The sequence below is a fragment of the Muntiacus reevesi genome, chromosome 19, assembly GCF_963930625.1.
Source record: "Muntiacus reevesi chromosome 19, mMunRee1.1, whole genome shotgun sequence".
Lineage (NCBI taxonomy): Eukaryota > Metazoa > Chordata > Mammalia > Artiodactyla > Cervidae > Muntiacus > Muntiacus reevesi.
In genome coordinates, this window is record NC_089267.1 from 31,926,241 (window position 1) to 31,945,019 (window position 18,779).

Sequence of the window (18,779 nt, forward strand, 5' to 3'; positions counted from 1 at the left end):
GTTGTTAATCTTCATTATCACAATCATAAATAGTAAATAATAATTTAGTGTGAATTTGTAGATGGTGGTGCAAGGAGAAATATGAAAAAAAACACACTTGAGACTCTACCCTTTTAATTAGCTATGCCTAGATATTATTAGACTTCACAATGGAAATTAGAAATTGGTATAAGTAGTCCCAAGAAAAAAGGTTCAGAAAAGCAAAAAGAAAATTATTCTGATAAGCTGATCTATTTACCCCTGAACAGGGAAAACATTCAAATAGGTCAATTCCCCATTTCCTAGAAAATATGATCACATGAACCAAGAGAGAGAAAAGCAGCTGGGAGAAGCTGAAGAACTGAATACATGCATGTGGGGAAAGAGGCGGTTGTCTTAAGAGAACGTGAGATGGCATCATTCACATCATGATTATGAAAAAAAAAAAACTTCAATTATAACTGTTTAAGTAAGGTATTATATCATACATTTATAGTGGACATCATTACTTTTGCAAGACCACTTTCCTATTATTCATGTGTGAGGAGGGTGATGAGGGACCCGGAGCTGGAGAAGTACTAGCAAGTCATTATAAATGTCTTTTGCAAGATACAGATTTGAACCACATAAAGGCATGACTATGCCTCAAAGGAGTGAAGTCTGTAGCAAATTCAGGGTTGGGGGCCATAAAATCCTCATTTTTGTTATAAAATATTGTTACTAGGAATTTTGGAGTTTGAAATTGATCATGGGTGCCAGAGGCTGCTCTGCCAAAAATGATTAGCAACTATATACAATCTGACATTTATGTGTCTTTCAGTTCTGTTCAGTCACTCAGTCGTGTCCAACTCTTTGCAACCCCATGAATCACAGCACGCCAGGCCTCCCTGTCCATCACCAGCTCCCAGAGTCCACCCAAACCCGTGTCCATTGAGTCGGTGATGCCATCCAACCATCTCATCTTGTCGTTCTCTTCTCCTCCTGCCCTCAATCTTTCCCAGCATCAGGGTCTTTTCCAATGAGTCAGCTCTTCGCATCAGGTGATCAAAGTATTGTAGCTTCAGCTTCAGCATCAGTCCTTCCAGTGAACACCCAGGAACTGATCTCCTTTAGGATGGACTGGCTGCATCTCCTTGCAGTCCAAGGGACTCTCAAGAGTCTTCTCCAACACCATAGTTCAAAAGCAACAATTTTTCGGCGCTCAGCTTTTTTCACAGTCCAACTCTCACATCCATACATGACCACTGGAAAAACCATAGCCCTGACCAGACGGACCTTTGTTGGCAAAGTAATGTTTCTGCTTTTTAATATGCTGTCTAGGTTGGTCATACCTTTCCTTCCAAGGAATAAGTGTCTTTTAATTTCATGGCTGCAGTCACCATCTGCAGTGATTTTAGAGCTCCAAAAAATAAAGTCTGACACTGTTTCCACTGTCTCCCCATCTATTTCCCATGAGGTGATGGGACCAGATGCCATGATCTTAGTTTTCTGAATGTTAAGCTTTAAGTCAACTTTTTCACTCTCCTCTTTCACTTTCATCAAGAGGCTTTTTAGTTCCTCTTCACTTTCTGCCATAAAGTGGTGTCATCTGTGTATCTGAGGTTATTGATAATTTTTCTGGCAATCTTGATTCCAGCTTGTGCTTCTTCCAGCCCAGCGTTTCTCATGATGTACTCTGCATATAAGTTAAATAAGCAGGGTGACAATATACAGCCTTGATGTACTCCTTTTCCTATTGGGAACCAGTCTGTTGTTCCATGCCCAGTTCTAACTGTTGCTTCCTGACCTGCATACAGGTTTCTCAAGAGGCAGGTCAGGTGTTCTTGTATTCCCATCTCTTTCAGAATTTTCCACAGTTTATTGTGATCCACACAGTCAAAAGCTTTGGCGTAGCCAATAAAGCAGAAATAGATACTTTTCTAGAACTCTCTTGCTTTTTCGATGATCCAGCAGATGTTGTCAGTTTGATCTCTGGTTCCTCTGCCTTTTCTGAAACCAGCTTGAACATCTGGAAGTTCACAGTTCACGTATTGCTGAAGCCTGGCTTGGAGAATTTTGAGCATTACTTTACTAGCGTGTGAGATGAGTGCAATTGTGCGGTAGTTTGAGCATTCTTTGGGATTGCCTTTCTTAGGGATTGGAATGAAGACTGAGCTTTTCCAGTTCTGTGGCTGCCGGGGTCCAGCCCCAGCAGGATCCAGGGGAACCGTCAGAATGAATGGCATCGGCGAGAGAAGACACATAGGACCGGCCTTGATAGGGCCAAGACTGCGAGGGAGGGAGAGAGAGAGAGAAAGAGAGAGAGAGAGAGAGACCAGACCAGGATATGCAGCAGAGTCTGGCAGTTGCTTTATTTTTCACCATCGCCTTTATACCCTAAGTCGGTACATTTCTAAGGGGCAGATAAGCACACAGACTTAGTTTAACATTACATCAGCTTGTCCTTCACGAAACCAGGTATACTCTGTATATTTTTGTTTATGAGCGTCTTTTCCCATAGATTTTTTGTACATTATTTTCTGGCCTTGAGGTTAGCAGAAAACAGAAAAGTGGCAGTCTCATGGTACAGCAAGTCGCAACATAATAGAAATACAATCCTGTTAACATAAAAGTCAGTCTTTTTGCAGAAGTTTTCGGCTAAGTTTATCTAAAAAGTTTAACACACAAAGACTCTGCGGCTCTAGTGAGGGAGCCCCTGTTTAGCACTCCTGGTTAAAATTAGCAATTATCTTATTGTTTTTACACTAGGGCTAAACTCTTATTTTTCTAGATCTCCAACTATATTAACAATAGTTTCCACTGCACAACCTCAGCACATTAACATCAATCAAACGTTGATCTAATAACCACTTTTAAAACAATATTTTTTGTATTCTCTAATAGGGCTTCTTCACCCCCGAAAGGGCTCTGTGCCTATTAGGGCCTTTTTTATGGTTAATCTCTATGTGTAATATCTTTTAGCCTTCAGGCCTGTTGACAATTTATGGCTTGCACCTGGTGCAACTTTAAGCAACTTCAGTAGCCGACCCTGTCTATTTTGTGGTTAATCTATTTTCTTTCTATTAGATGTCATCTCCATGGTGACTAGATAGGATTACATTTTTACAGAACAGAAATGCAAAGGATTGCAAAAACAGCAGATATAGCACAAAACAGGCTCTTAGTCTAAAAGTTAACCACCTGCAAGAAGTTGCCAGCTAATCTCTATCTGAAGTATTTTCTATTAGGCACATTTGTGGCTATAACATTTGTGGAGCTTTTCTCACCCTGTGAATGGGCCTATGCTTAATAGTTTCTTTTGTTAGCGTGCTGTGCTTAGGATATTTAGAACAATCATGAGCATTTTTTGCAACGAGAGCACACATTTATCAAACAAGCCAGAATGCCAGCAAAAGGGATTGAATTGAAGCATTTCCTTCATCCCCGGCCCCTTCATAGGGTACCACCGTCCAGGAGATTTATTAGTTAGGGTTTTAAGTTGTTCTTTATTCAGTGAAAGAGGAGCAGGAGAGCTCTCAGCAGGCAACACAAGAATTCGCAGCAGGGCAAACTAGAACAACAGCAGAAAAGTGGGGAGGATACAGAGTGGGGTAGAGGCCGAGGCCAATCTGGAGGGTCCCTTATCCTAGACGGCCTTGCCTGTCAGGTATTTTCTTCATGACCTCATCATGCATGGGATCCCAGATGGCCTTGCCTTCCCGGTACTTTCTTCATGACCTCGTCAAGGGTGGGACCTTCCATAATGTCTCCTGGCATGTGGCCACTGCTGAGTTTTCCAAATTTGCTGGCATACTGAGTGCAGCACTTTCACAGCATCATCTTTTAGGATTTGAAATAGCTCAACTAGAATTCCATCACCTCCACTAGCTTTGTTCGTAGTGATGCTTTCTAAGGCCCACTTGACTTCACATTCCAGGATGTCTGGCTCTAGGTGAGTGATCACACCATCATGATTATCTGGGTCGTGAAGATCTTTTTTGTACAGTTCTTCTGTGTATTCTTGCCACCTCTTCTTTATATCTTCGCTTCTGTTAGGTCCATACCATTTCTGTCCTTTACTGAACCCATCTTTGCCTGAAATTTTCCCTTGCTATCTCTAATTTTCTTGAAGAGATCGCTAGTCTTTCCTATTCTGTTGTTTTCCTCTATTTCTTTGCATTGATTGCTGAGGAAGGCTTTCTCATCTCTCCTGGCTATTCTTTGGAACTCTGCATTCAAATGGGAATATCTTCCCTTTTCTCCTTTGCTTTTTGCTTCTCTTCTTTTCACAGCTATTTGTAAGGCCTCCTCAGACAGCCTTTTTGTCTTTTTGCATCTCTTTTCCACAGGGATGGTCTTGATCCCTGTCTCCTGTACAATGTCATGAACCTCCGTCTTTAGAGACATTCAAGTAGGCTACAAAAATAACCTTTCAGCCAAAGAAAGTGAGAGACATGATCACTACAGATGCCTCTTCACTGTCCTAGGGGACAGTTTGGATAAATAGTACTTCATAAATATGCTTATATCTCAAATTTGCTATTTCTGGAAAAAAATACAAGCTAGGTATTACTGAAAATATAAAAGGCTTTGATTGGTGCAAAAGCAGCTAATGCAGCCTGATTTCTTCTGAATGTATTTCTCAGACTAATGTTTAGAACAATGGGACTAAGCAACTCAGCCAGTCAGAACTCAGCCGTGCGCTGATGAGTATCGTGCCTACCCAGCTATGTAAGCCGGAACTAAACCATGATGTTACTTGATTGCTGTTGTGCATCACTATTAGCACAGAGTAATTCAATGTAATCTACCTACCTGGGCTTAGTGACATTTTAAATGTCTAGGGATATGACAAGGGCATAGATTTGAATCAAACTATGCAAAATATCAAAGCAGAAGACTTTAAAAGAGCCCTCCCTGCCTCGCTATAAGTTTTTTCAAGGTCCTTTTTGTAGTCTGGGGATCGGGATGTGCGGAGCAGGATTAGAAAAGGAATAGGGAAGAAATTGGCACCATGAAAGGTTTACACAGTAACATCCATGTTTTAGAAAACTATTTCCGGCAACTAGGCAGAGAAAGGACTGGAGATGGAACTGACCAGACATGGGGAAGATGCTTTGGAGGTCCTTACAATAAGATGATTGACAGAGAATAAAGGACTGAACTGCAGCAATGAACATGGGAATTAAAAGGAATCACATGAAGAGAAGTACATATATCTTTTTGGTTTTCGAGATCTCATTTTGAACTTTGGCTGGTGTCCTCAGCATATACTTAGTACAGAGCAGGTAATCCGACACTTACCTGGACCACCCACTTGGGAAGGCTGCCTGAACCACTGGAGACCACTGTAATCTGGGTCATCCAGGAAACTGTCACTTTAGAACTTTCCCTACAGAGGGACCAGTAGGGGATTGGAAACAGATTAGTTAAAGTCCCTCCCAGCTCCTCCTTTGGGAGCAAGGCATTTCCTGATGAGGGACTACCGTCTCAGCCAAGCTGGGAACTTCTCCAGGACTGCAGCAGTCTTTGCATTTCCTGCCTTAGCCCAGTACTGAGCACATACTAGCTTTCAATAATAAAAAATGATAATAATTTAAAATTACCCACACTTTCCACTTACTTTATGTAATAACTTTACTCTTAAAAGTTATATATCTATCTATAACAGAAGTAAGTAAATTAACTGTAGGAAATGGGAAAATCAGTTCAGTTCAGTTGCTCAGTCGTGTCCGACTCTTCACGACCCCATGAACAGCAGCATGCCAGGCCTCCTTGTCCATCACCAGCTCCCGGAGTTTATTCAAACCCATGTCCATTGAGTCAGTGATGCCATCCAGCCATCTCATCCTCTGTCGTCCACTTCTCCTCCTGCCCCCAATTCCTCCCAGCATCAGGGTCTTTTCCAATGAGTTAACTCTTCACATCAGGTGGTCAAAGTATTGTAGCTTCAGCTTCAGCATCAGTCCTTCCAATGAACACCCAGGACTGATCTCCTTTAGGATGGACTGGCTGCATCTCCTTGAAGTCCAAGAGACTCTCAAGAGTCTTCTCCAACACCACAGTTCAAAAGCATCAACTCTTCGGCGCTCAGCTTTCTTCACAGTCCAACTCTCACGTCCATACATGACCAATGGAAAAACCATAGCCCTGACTAGACGGACCTTTGTTGGCAAAGTAATGTCTCTGCTTTTTAATATGCTGTTTAGGTTGGTCATAACTTTGCTTCCAAGGAGTAAGCGTCTTTTAATTTCATGGCTGCAATCACCATCTGCAGTGATTTTGGAGCCCCCCAAAAATAAAGTTTGACACTGTTTCCACTGTTTCCCCATCTATTTCCCATGAAGTGATGGGACCAGATGCCATGATCTTAGTTTTCTGAATGTTGAGCTGTAAGCCAACTTTTTCCACTCTCTTCTTTCACTTTTATCAAGAGGTTCTTTAGTTCCTCTTCACTTTCTGCCATCAGGGTGGTGTCATATACTAATCCAAACAAGCTCTGAAGGAGCAAAACTGAAAACAGTACATGCAAGTTAGATGAACCATTGGACTGAGAAATAATATTATATGGAATGAGTAAACTGAAAGCACCACGGATTAATAATAAGCTCTATAAGAAACAAAAAATTCTGTATGCTTACCTGCTATGCCATGACCTCAGAGCCCAGAACAGTATTCAGTGCACAGGAGACACTCAATGAACATCTGTGGAATGAAGAAATGAACTGCTCTGGTTTAAAAGAAAGAAAGAAATACAAATGACATGTCTTTCTACTGGGAGTTGATCTGAGTTTGTTTGTTTATGTTTTTGTTTGGTTATCCCAATTCTAGAGCTAAAGAAAATATCTCTCATGCAGCTGTAACTTTTTAAAAATGGAGAACAGTGCCAAAAAGTGGTGTTTTAATCCCATCAGGACCAGAGAAGAGAAAGCAAACTGTTCTTTCTCTCATGACATAAGCCATGATTCTCTTGCCCTGTGGTTCTGCAATGCTAGAGAAGCCTGAGATAGAAAACCATGTGTCGATGCCTGACATTTGGTTCTCTCCAGGGAAATAAACTTATTTAACTAGTTTAATATTTCTTGGTGAACTATTAATGACCAGCTGATTCACAGAGATGTTTTTCTCTAGCTCTATGGATATTCTCAGTGACGTGAAGAAAAATAAAATAATAAAGGAAGAAACAACACATCTGAATAATGGGAGAATTTTCAAGTGGCATATACCTGCAACCATCAAGTATTACCTATGGCAACATAATTTTTCAGGTAGGAATTCATTCTGTTTATCACGCAGCATGTCCTAAGTATCCAGTCTCTTCTTAAACTAGCCCAGATGCAGTCCATTTTATTATTGAAGGTTCACATTAATTTTTTCATTTATGTAAGATTAAAATTAAGTATCTATTAAGAGCCAGTGTTTGGGCTATACCCTCAGGGAGCTCATAGCCTCCTACAGTTCCCTACAAGGGATTTCATGAATTAAAATGCGCTTGTGTTTGGGAACTAGTTAAAGAATGTGAAGGGAAAGAAACATCTTTGAAAGTTTATTAATGTGCCAGGGACATTTAGAAGGGTATCCTTAACCATCCTCTCTAAACAGATTCTACCTCATGTCTGCTTACTTTTTCTCATCCTGTTTTCTTCCCCCTGTTCATATGCTAATCCTCACTGGACATTGTTCACTGCTCTATGGCCGGCTCTGAGGAGTAGCTGGCATAGCACAGGTTGTTTTTTGTTTTTTTTTTTTTTTAATAGTTGTTGCATGAATGAACTTGAAAGGAAGCCATTCTTATTTTACAAATGAGACCAAGACGAATGACTTAAATGATTTGCTAATAATTGTGCAACTCTTAAATCACAAATTAGGGGTTTAAACCTTGGTGTGACGGCAAAGTTCATGGTTCTTTGCATTATCACATCTCTCAATGCATGTTTCTTTATTGAGATATGAATATCTTCATTATGTGAAAGATGCAGAGTTACAGAGATATTGCCCTCAAGCGCTGGACACTTCTAGTTAGGAAGGAAAGAAGTATCTGGAGACCGAACTAAAAATAGCTCAGTGTCTGGGTTCAGAAAAACCTCAGAGACAGAAAAAGAGAGGGTGGACTGGCCTGGGGCTCCCTCCGGGGGAGCACTTTAACTTGGATGGGGTCTGTGGTCCCTGTGTGTTGTTATGTTAGTCGCTCAGTCCTGCCTGGCTCTTTGCGATCGCATGAACTGTAGCCTCCCAGGCTCCTTTATCCATGGAATTCTCCAGGCAAGAATACTGGAGTGGGTTGCCATTCCCTTCTCCAGGGGATCTCCCCTACCCAGGGAACCCAGGTTTTCCTCATAGCTGGCAGATTTTTTATCCTCTGAGCCACCAGGGAATATGAGGACACAAAGTATATTTCTTTAGACTTGACAGTTTTCCTACAAGCCCTTTTTTCTGAGTTCCTATCCACATTTAGATGCCAAAGAATAGAGGATTCTCCCCTCTTTTTGAGAGGGAACGATGGTAGAAATGTAGAATAGCTCGTTTTGAAGAGTGTCTGGAGAGTTTGCAGTCTAAGAAATGAAGAGGTGGACAAAAACTGTAGAAACTGAGGTTGTTTTGTCTGGAAAAGAGAAAAGTATGGGAGTGGAGGGTGAGGTGAAGAGCTAACTTCAAAAAATCGCCTCATGGGAAAGTCAAAAGTTTGTTGAAAGCCCTTACACTCACTTGGTAAACATCTGAAACGACCTGCACTTGAAGGCCTGACTGTTGGCTTTCCCTGGAGGAGAGAGAGGTTAAATTTATTCTCTTAAGCACCAGTGAAATTAAAAAAAAAAAAAAAGGTGTGATGGAAACACGCTTCTACTCAATACCAAGAATTGCCTTTAAAAGGCATGGAGCTGCTTCGGGAGGAAAGTCGTCCGCGGCGCGCCGGGGGACCGACTCAGCCCCAGGGTCGGGACGCCCGGGTCGGGGGTCGCCGGGGGGGGCGGGGACCCGGAGCCCAGGGTGCGCACGTCAGACTCCAGCTGCGCATCCGGGGCTCCCCTGGGAGCGGCGCGGGGCGGGGCGGCAGGGGTCCCGGGAGCGCCGGCCCCGGCTGGGCTGAGGGCGCGGGATCAGAGCTCAGCAGCATGCTGGCCACCGTCGGGAGCCTCCTGCGCCTCCGCCTGGGGCGCATCCCCTGCTGCGCCCCGGGAGCGCCCCCAGAAGCCGAGCGGCGGCCGGTCGCGTCTCTCTGGCCCCGGGGTCGCCCCCAATACTCCAGTGGCGGGAGCCCCGGCGGCTCGGAGCCCCCAGGTTCTGGTGAGCAGGGGCTGGGAACGACCCGGGAGGGACGGGTCCCTGGAGCGCTGAGGCAGGGGGGTGGAGGTGTGAGCGCGCCCCGATCACTGGGCAGTCGGTCTCTCCGTCCCTCTGTATGTCCCTGTCGCCTTCGCAGCCGGCAAGGTCCATAGGGTCCCCGCCGAGCACAAGCCGTCGCAATTCGACAAAAGAATCTTGCTGTGGACCGGGCGTTTCAAAGCGATGGAGGATATCCCGCCTCGGATTCCGTAAGTGTGGCCCGTGCCGGGCCGGGGTGAGGGCGCCCTGGAGGGTCCGCCCCAGGCCTGGAAGGCTCGGGGTCCACCCACTTCCCGACCTGCGCGCACAGAGGTCGGGAGAGGTGTGCAGAGCCACACTGGTCTTCACAGTGTCACCTACCACTCTAAGGGAATTACTCACGCGCCCCTAGTGCGGCCAAATGCCAAGCTCCTTCACTGGACTGTGGGAGCCAAGCTAAGCTTGTGGGGAGATTGTTGAAATCGGGTGGAAATCCCGAAGTTCAGTGGGTGCTTCCACCGTCGCTCAGATACCCGCCCTCGGCGAGCTCCGGGGCCGGGAGGCAGTGGCGGCCTTAGGCCAAACAAAAACCAGGGTCCTCGCATACAGCCGGGTGGCTGAGAGGCGGCGGGGCCCTGGCCTGGGCTGGGGAGGGGAGGAGTTGCGGCTCCGTGATCCACCCAAGGAGGGATCATGACTCGTGGGGTGGCCGGAGAGTCTCTGGGAAGAAGCCACATCCGTGTGACCTCCTCTTCTGGGGCGGGAGATGCCTGGTGTACGCGGTTTTGCAGCTATCTGAGCGTGGGTTTTCTAGGACTAGGAGCCAGGGCGCATCTGTGTCTCTGGCCTCCTCATCCCATACTCAGGACAGACGTTCCCTTGATAAAACCTAAGCTGACAACTTCAACTCCAGGATAAATGTAATCTTTTACGAAAACAAAAACAAAGTAAAGGTCACCCTTAAAAAGCATTTTTTTCTACAACTTCAGTTTATGCATAAAGCCCAGAAATCTTCCCTGCACCTTACAAGGGAGTGGTTAAAAGGGGAAGGAAGGAAACTAAGGATAAAACCAATTTACCACTTTTTAAACTGATCTCAGAAAAAAGTGAGACTAGAACTATAAAATCAAATAAGGATTTCAGATGTTCAAATATTATTTTATATGATGTGATCAATGCCTGTTAGAATGGATGATGGAAACTGGGTCTACACCTTGTTCTGTGCATATTGTGCACACTTTTTATTGATTGTTAATTTATTAGTCATCAAAAGCATCTCAAATGGGAAAAATATGGTGGGAAATGTTCAGTAATGAATTCTCAAACAGTTTTATTCCTTTCTTGAATTAAATGATTTAATGAGGAATGGACATGGAATTTGAAATAACATGGAATTTGAACTCTGTTTTCAGCATTTATTCACCACGGAGATTTCTTTTTTTTAATATTATAAAACAAATTTTGTTGTCCTTGAGATCTATAATTTAGCCCAGAGCAGAAATTAGACCCAGAAAAGCTTAAAAAGACCATCCTCAGTGTTTTTGGATTTTGAATTCTAGGGCTATATGACAGAGCAATCAAAAATGTAAAGAACCTGAATTATTATAAATTAACACGTCTAGAGATTCTAGACCCAATATTATAGCAATATAGCTGTATATGTGAAGAGACCCATTTTACAAAAATAATTCTTCCCCAGGATCGCAGTCAAAGAAATATTGTTAAAAAGAAGAAATTCTGTTAAATTAACTTTGAGCAGTGTGCCTAGGGAAAGTATTATAGTTTTGGGTTGGAAACATGAAAGTATTTGAATATTTTCTATTATTTTCTATAATTTTTAAATCATTGCTATTTAGGAGAGATATGCCTCCTAAGCACTAGATTTACAATGTAAACAGCTTTCACTTTTATGCTGTTAATGGACATAATTAACAAGTGACCTATAATTTTTGTACCATACACTAATGATATTTAATAATGATTGTACTTTTCTTTTCAGTGTTAAACTAATTTGGTATAGCAGTTCAAAGCCAGATGGATGGGTAAAAAAGATTAGATCTTTCAGGTTCCATCTGGAACAAAAATCAACAACAAATGTAATCTAATAATGTGCTAATATTAACCTGTTTGCAACTAATATCTTAAAACTTACATTAATCTGCCTAAAACCTGAAGAAAACAGGCTAGATATTGGTTTTCTGTATTTTTTCAACTGGTGGAAAGTTAAAGAAATATTTTTTAATTTTTAAGAGGAATTGCTTCCTAGAATTCTTCTTCTCTATTCAAACGACATATATAAGAAAAAATACTGCTGAATACTTTCTCAAAAATCATTCTTTACTTGTGTCTATTTATAAGCTGCCACTTCATATTACTGCAGCAATATAAGTAATAAATACCTGTTAATTTGAAATTAGTAAGATAATGTACTAGAATTTGTAAGGCTTTCACATCCGCCAGTTGAATTCAGGGAAATTTTTGGAGTATTTATGTAAAAAATAATTGTCTATTATGCCAGTCAGGAAATCATATTGCTTTATTGTGATTAACAGAATACACATCTTGGTTTAGGCCAGAAATGATAGATGCTGCAAGAAACAAAGCTCGGGTGAAAGCTTGTTACATAATGATTGGACTCACGATCATCGCCTGCTTTGCAGTGATAGCATCAGCCAAAAGGGTGAGTACCTCTTTAAAGTAAAAATAGACTTGAGAATTTTAAGAAGGATTATGAGCTTTGTTCTCATATGGGGGATTATTGCTGGTTTTCCAATGTAAGAACAGTCTCATCTCAGACATCTTGACCCATCTGCATATATCAGTTGTACTGGAAACAACACTGTTCATGGAAATTTGAGTCAACAAATTAACCATCTGGACAGAAGGGACAGAAGCTTGTTTCCATTTATAAGACAAAGAAAAATGAGAAATTACAGTTTATAACCTGGTTAAAATCGGCAAAGGAAGAACTTTTTGTTTGAAAGTTATCCAAACTACATCCTTCCTTAAATAATGAACTGTTTAGCTATGGCATCAGTTCAGTTCAGTCTCTCAGTCCTGTCTGACTCTTTGCGACCCCATGAACCCCAGCATGCCAGGCCTCCCTGTCCATCACCAACTCCCGAGGTCCACCCAAACCTATGTCCATTGAGTCGGTGATGCCATCCGACCATCTCATCCTCTGTTGTCCCCTTCTCCTCCTGCCCTCAATCGTTCCCAGCATTAGGGTCTTTTCCAATGAGTCAGCTCTTTGCATCAGGTGGCCAAGTATTGGAGTTTCAGCTTCAACATCAGTCCTACCAGTGAACACCCAGGACTGATCTCCTTTAGGATGGACTGGTTGGATCTCCTTGTAGCCCAAGGGACTCTCAAGAGTCTTCTCCAACACCACAGTTCAAAAGCATCAATTCTTTGGCGCCCAGCTTTCTTTATAGTCCAACTCTCAAATTCATACATGACCACTGGAAAAACTGTAGCCTTGACTAGATGGACCTTTGTTGACAAAGTAATATCTCTGCTTTTTATTATGCTATCTAGGTTGGGCATAACTTTGCTTCCAAGGAGTAAGCGTCTTTTAATTTCATGGCTGCAGTCACCATCTGCAGTGATTTTGGAGCCCAGAAAAATATAGTCAGCCACTGTTTCCACTTCATCTACTTGACATGAAGTCATGGGACTGAATGCCATGATCTTAGTTTCTGAATGTTGAGCTTTAAGCCAACTTTTTCACTCTCCTCTTTCACTTTCAGAGGCTCTTTAGTTCTTCACTTTATGCTATAAGGGTGGTGTCATCTGCATATCTGAGGTTATTGATATTTCTCCTGGCAATCTTGATTCCAGCTTGTGCTTCTTCCAGCCCAGCGTTTTTCATGATGTACTCTGCATATAAGTTAAATAAGCAGGGTGACAACATACAGCCTTGACGTACTCCTTTTCCTATTGGGAACCAGTCTGTTGTTCCATGTCCAGTTCTAACTGTTGCTTTCTGACCTGCATACAGGTTTCTCAAAGAGGCAGGTCAGGTGGTCTGGTATTCCCATCTCTTTCAGAATTTTCCACAGTTTATTGTGATCCACACAGTCAAAAAGTCAATAAAGCAGAAATAGATGATTTCTGGAACTCTCTTGCTTTTTCGATGATCCAGTGGATGTTGGAAATTTGATCTCTGCTTCCTCTGCCTTTTCTAAAACCAGCTTGGACATCTGGAAGGTCATGGTTCATGTATTGTTGAAGCCTGGCTTGGAGAATTTTAAGCATTACTTTACTAGCATGTGAGATGATTGTAATTGTGTGGTTGTTTGAGCATTCTTTGGCATTGCCTTTCTTTGGGACTGGAATGAAAGCTGACCTTTTCCAGTCCTGTGACCACTGCTGAGTTTTCCAAATTTGCTGGCATATTGAGTGCAGCACTTTCACAGCATCATCTTTCAGGATTTGAAATAGCCTGACTGGAATTCCATCACCTCCACTAGCTTTGCTCGTAGTGATGCTTTCTAAGGCCCACTTGGCTTCACATTCCAGGATGTCTGGTTCTAGGTGAGTGATCACACCATCATGATTATCTGGGTCGTGAAGATCTTTTTTGTACAAATCTTCTGTGTATTCTTGCCACCTCTTCTTAATACCTTCTTCTTCTATTTGGTCCCTACCATTTCTGTCCTTTATTGAGTCCATCTTTGCATGAAATGTTCCCTTGGTATCTCTAATTTTCTTGAAGAGATCTCTAGTCTTTCCCATTCTGTTGTTTTCCTCTATTTCTTCGCACTGATTGCTGTGGAAGGCTTTCTTATCTCTCCTTGCTGTTCTTTGGAACTCTGCATTCAAATGGGTATATCTTTCCTTTTCTCCTTTGCTTTTCGCTTCTCTTCTTTTCACAGCTATTTGTAAGGCCTCCGCAGACAGCCATTTTACTTTTTTGCATTTCTTTTTCTTGGGGATGGCCTTGTCTGCCTGGTTCCTGTACAATGTCATGAACCTCCATCCATAGTTCATCAGGCACTCTGTCTATCAGATCTAGTCCCTTAAATCTATTTCTCACTTCCACTGTACAGTCACAAGGGATTTTATTTCAGTCATACCTGAATGGTCTAGTGGTTTTCCCTACTTTCTTCAATTTAAGTCTGAATTTGGCAATAAGGAGTTCATGATCTGAGCCACAGTCAGCTCCCGGTCTTGTTTTTGCTGACTGTATAGAGCTTCTCCATCTTTGGCTGCAAAGAATATATTCAGTCTGATTTTGGTGTTGACCATCTGGTGATGTCCATGTGTAGAGTCTTCTCTTGTGTTGTTGGAAGAGGGTGTTTGCTATAGCCAGTGCGTTCTCTTGGCAGAACTCTATTAGCCTTTGCTTTGCTTCATTCCATACTCCAAGGCCAAATTTTCCTGTTACTCCAGGTGTTTCTTGACTTCCTACTTTTGCATTCCAGTCCCCTATAATGAAAAGAACATCTTTTTGGGGTGTTAGTTCTAGAAGGTCTTGTAGGTCTTCATAGAACTGTTCAACTTCAGCTTCTTCAGCGTTACTGGTTGGGGCATAGACTTGGATTACGGTGATATTGAATGGTTTGCCTTGGAAACGAAGAGAGATCATTCTGTTGTTTTTGAGATTGCATCCAAGTACTGCATTTCAGACTCTTTTGTTGACCATGATGGCTATTCCATTTCTTCTAAGGGATTCCTAGGCTATGGTTTTTCCAGTAGTCACATACGGATGTGAGAGTGGGACTATAAAGAGAGCTGAGTGCTGAAGAATTGATGCTTTTGAACTGTGGTGTTGGAGAAGACTCTTGAGAGTCCCTTGGACTGCAAGGAGATCCAACCAGTCCATCCTAAAGGAGATCAGTCCTGGGTTGTTCACTGGAAGGACTGATGTTGAAGCTGGAACTCCAATACTTGGCCACCTGATGCAAAGAGCTGACTCATTGGAAAAGACCCTGATGCTGGGAGGGATTGGGGGTAGGAGGTGAAGGGGACGACAGAAGATGAGATGGCTGGATGGCATCACCGACTCAATGGACACGAGTTTGGGTAAACTCTGGGAGTTGGTGATGGACAGGGAGGCCTGGCGTGTTGCAGTTCATGAGGCCGCAAAGAGTTGGACACGACTTAGCGACTGAACTGAACTGAACTGTATCCATCTTCCTTCTCTCCAATTCACCTGTCACTTTGAATAATTAAACTTAATTTGAATAATTTGATATTTAATATTCAATTTGAATAATTAAACCTTAAACCTTATTTAAGATACTGTCAGAGATGGAGAAATCGTTAGCAATTTGAGATATGTTTGGAAAGGTAAAAAGGATAGAGCTTTATGGTAAATTCAGTGTGGGAAGAGGAAACAAAATGGAAGAATGACACAAAAAATGCCTGGATTTCTGCCTTGAGCATCTAAGATGGATGGTGTTGCCATTCCCCATATGTACAGCTGGGGCAAGAACTGGTAGGCCTGACAGACAAAATATATCAAGTCCTCTATTTTGGATGTGTTAAGTGTGAAATGCATATCAGACTTCCACCAATATCTATTAGATTTTTATTCTGCAAAGGACTTTGTATGTTCTTGAGTCTGAGGGACCTATAGCTTTGCTCACTTCTGAAAAAGTGTAAGCTGTTTTTACTTCAAATATGACCTCTCCCCCCATTCTAATCACTCACCTATTGGGAATATATGTTGGAATTTCTAATTCTATTCTTCATGTCTCTTCTTTTTTTGTACTTATATCTCTGTGCCACATTTAAATAGTTTCCTCTGAGCCATTTTCTAGCTAGAGTTCTTTCCTCCTGATCACAATGCTAATTATCTTCTCTTTTCACAAGTAATTCTCCCCCCCAGGTAAATGCCTAGTGTCCTTGCCAGTTCTCAGGCTGGTAAGAGCTTTAGTCATTTCACAGGAATACCTCAGCTCCATGCCCATGATCTAAATCCTGAACTTGCCTATTGGCATAGTGATTCAGCTTCTAACCCACAGCTGTTAAAGCCAGTATTTCCCCCTAATAAAGCCATTTCCGCTATCCTGGTGTTCGTCCTTCTCATTCCCCATCAACTTACGCCTTTTGCATTCTTTTCATAAAAGGTACCTGGGGATTTCCCTTTCTTGACTTTAATTATTTGAAAGTGTATTTATTGTTTGTCCAACAACTATATCTATGTGTGCCAAGAGAGGGTGGGGGCAGATTTCTATATAGCAGTAGTATTGACTAGAAGTCTAATAACTTAGGCAGATTTTTTTCTGTATCAAAGGACTGTTTTTCTTAAATGCTACATGTGATTGATGCTTTGTTATTTTTCTTCTTTTCATGGAGTCTGATATGTATCTCTAAAATACAAATTTTTCCAGAGTGCCAAAATGCTTCACCTCTTGCTTCTGCAGGCTGCAGAACGACATGAATCTTTAACAAGTTGGAATCTGGCAAAGAAGGCAAAATGGCGTGAAGAAGCGGCACTGGCTGCACAGGCCAAGGCTAAATGATATTCTGACAAAGTGTTCATTGGAATATCATCACTGTTACCAGCAACAATAAATGATAGGTAAAAGAGAATATTTAACAAAGTACTTGTCAAGGCTTTATTTTGGTAACAAGAACGGCAAAGTCTTTTTTTATTTCTATTTTTAGTAAACTTTTGCTGAAGTATAACATACATTTAGAAAGTGCACAAGTGTACACAGTTTGATAGAATTTTAGTGAACACACCTGCATCACCACTGTTCAGGTCAAGGCATAAAACATCTCCTTTCTGCCTCATTTCTGCCCTCAGTCAGTCATTACCACACAGATAAAAAAAGATGTTGTTTTATCACCATAGACTAGTTTTGCCTGTTTTAACTTTATATACATAGAATGATATAATATACACTTGTGTAAATTCTTATACTCAGTATTATATTGTGAAATTCATTCGGACTGTGAGTAGCAGGAAGTCATTCATTTTCATTGTTATAGTATTCCATTGTATGAATATGTCAGTTTATCTGGTTATTTGGTCCAGTTTTTGGCCACTAGAGATGATGCTAAAATAAAAGCATCATAAGCATTCTGGGGATTTCCTTGTCGGTCCAGTCGTTGAGACTGCGCTTCCACCGCACGGGGCACAGGTTTCATCCCTGGTTGGGAAACTAAGATCCCACACGCCTTGGGAACAAAAGTAAAACAAACTTCCCTTACCAGACATCACGGTGTAGTCACAAAACAGGATAGGAGACAGCAAAGAAAATGAACAAACCACACATATATGCATCAATATGAATCTCAAAAAATGTTAACATTGAGCCAAAACCCGAAACTCCCAGATACAGAAAATATATGTAAACTTCCAGTTTACACATTTAGAAAACAGATAAATGAGGCTGTATTTCTTAGGGATATATACACATGAGATGAAACAATGAAGAAAAGCACAAGGATTATTAATAAAATCCAGAGTAATTGTTACAAGGGACTGATAATAATTAAATTGGATGGTGAGTACACAGGTGTTTTATTATTCAAACTGTCTTCTTACACATTATTCTCTTTGTGTATTTTATAATAAAACAATTTAGAAGGTGGAATGCTCAGAAAATAATGAGTCATGTTAAACCCCTAAAATTTTGCCATGCTTTTTTAGACAACAGTTTAAAAAAACAACCATGACTGAAAGGGAACAAGAGGGATCCCTCAAAAGTAAAGCTGTCCAAAGTTTAGAACTCCCAATTTTTAAATAACAGGTACTTTTGAGCATTACACATTAAATTCTCCAAACTGCCTACTGCTTCCAAATTGAAATGTTTATGCAAAAGCTAGTGAGCATTTTGATCTCTTTACTTGGTGGGGTTGCTCCCAATCAGCATTTTAGTTCTGGGGGTACTGTACAGCCATGTTCGCAAGTGCAACTATTTGAAAATTTTATTTCATAAGAATGGAAAATTGAAATGTTAAAGGGACTAATATTGATATGATGTATGTGTCTCTTAAAATTGCAGACTGCTTTATTGGGAGCAAGAAACCCTAAAAATAACTGACATAATTATTTTTACTACTCTGTGATTGACAAAGTTTTCAAATACTGAAGGAAATAAGGCCAGATGAAGCCAAAAAAAAAAAAAAAAAAATAGTAGCAGAAGAAGAAAATAAAAACACTAAACTAGGGGGGCCTAAGCGTGGCTACTGTGTGATTTTGTGTTTCGAGCACACTAAGAAAGTTAAATCAGATATTCCCTTCTGTTTCCATTTATTAGGTTTAAAACTCTAAGCCTTAAATAAATGCACTGTATTACATTAAAATAATAGAAAAGGAAAAATAATCTCAGTTGAAACATGTGAATGTCCCATTAATTGCCAAGGCATGAGATACAAACATAAATTAGATACATCCTCCATTATAGTTGAATATACATATAAGTTCTAAAATAAAAGCAACATACTATTTTATCATATAATCCTACCAACGAAATCATACTGGTTTTAGAAAGGGGATGGAATTTTAATCATTGAGGGCATCTATTTTTGCTGTTAGGTATACACAATTGTGAGAACAA

At 41.3% G+C, this 18,779-nt stretch overlaps 1 protein-coding gene across 1 annotated transcript; it reads left to right on the forward strand.

Moving 5' to 3' along the window:
• Window positions 1-8,440: 8,440 nt before the first annotated feature.
• FAM162B (family with sequence similarity 162 member B) lies at window positions 8,441-17,072 on the forward strand. Its single transcript, XM_065911683.1, has 4 exons — window positions 8,441-9,243; window positions 9,380-9,491; window positions 11,833-11,941; window positions 16,635-17,072. The coding sequence occupies exons 1-4, from the start codon at window positions 8,832-8,834 to the stop codon at window positions 16,731-16,733; spliced, it is 732 nt and encodes a 243-aa protein (XP_065767755.1). The 5' UTR covers window positions 8,441-8,831; the 3' UTR covers window positions 16,734-17,072.
• The last annotated feature ends 1,707 nt before the right edge of the window (window positions 17,073-18,779 follow it).

Bases quoted from the DNA above. Each gene is read 5' to 3' on its own strand.
- FAM162B (XM_065911683.1), top strand. From the start codon at position 8,832: ATGGAGCTGCTTCGGGAGGAAAGTCGTCCGCGGCGCGCCGGGGGACCG. The intron at 9,492-11,832 runs GTAAGTGTGGCC...ATCTTGGTTTAG, and splicing joins GATATCCCGCCTCGGATTCC to GCCAGAAATGATAGATGCTG. The intron at 11,942-16,634 runs GTGAGTACCTCT...TTGCTTCTGCAG, and splicing joins TGATAGCATCAGCCAAAAGG to GCTGCAGAACGACATGAATC.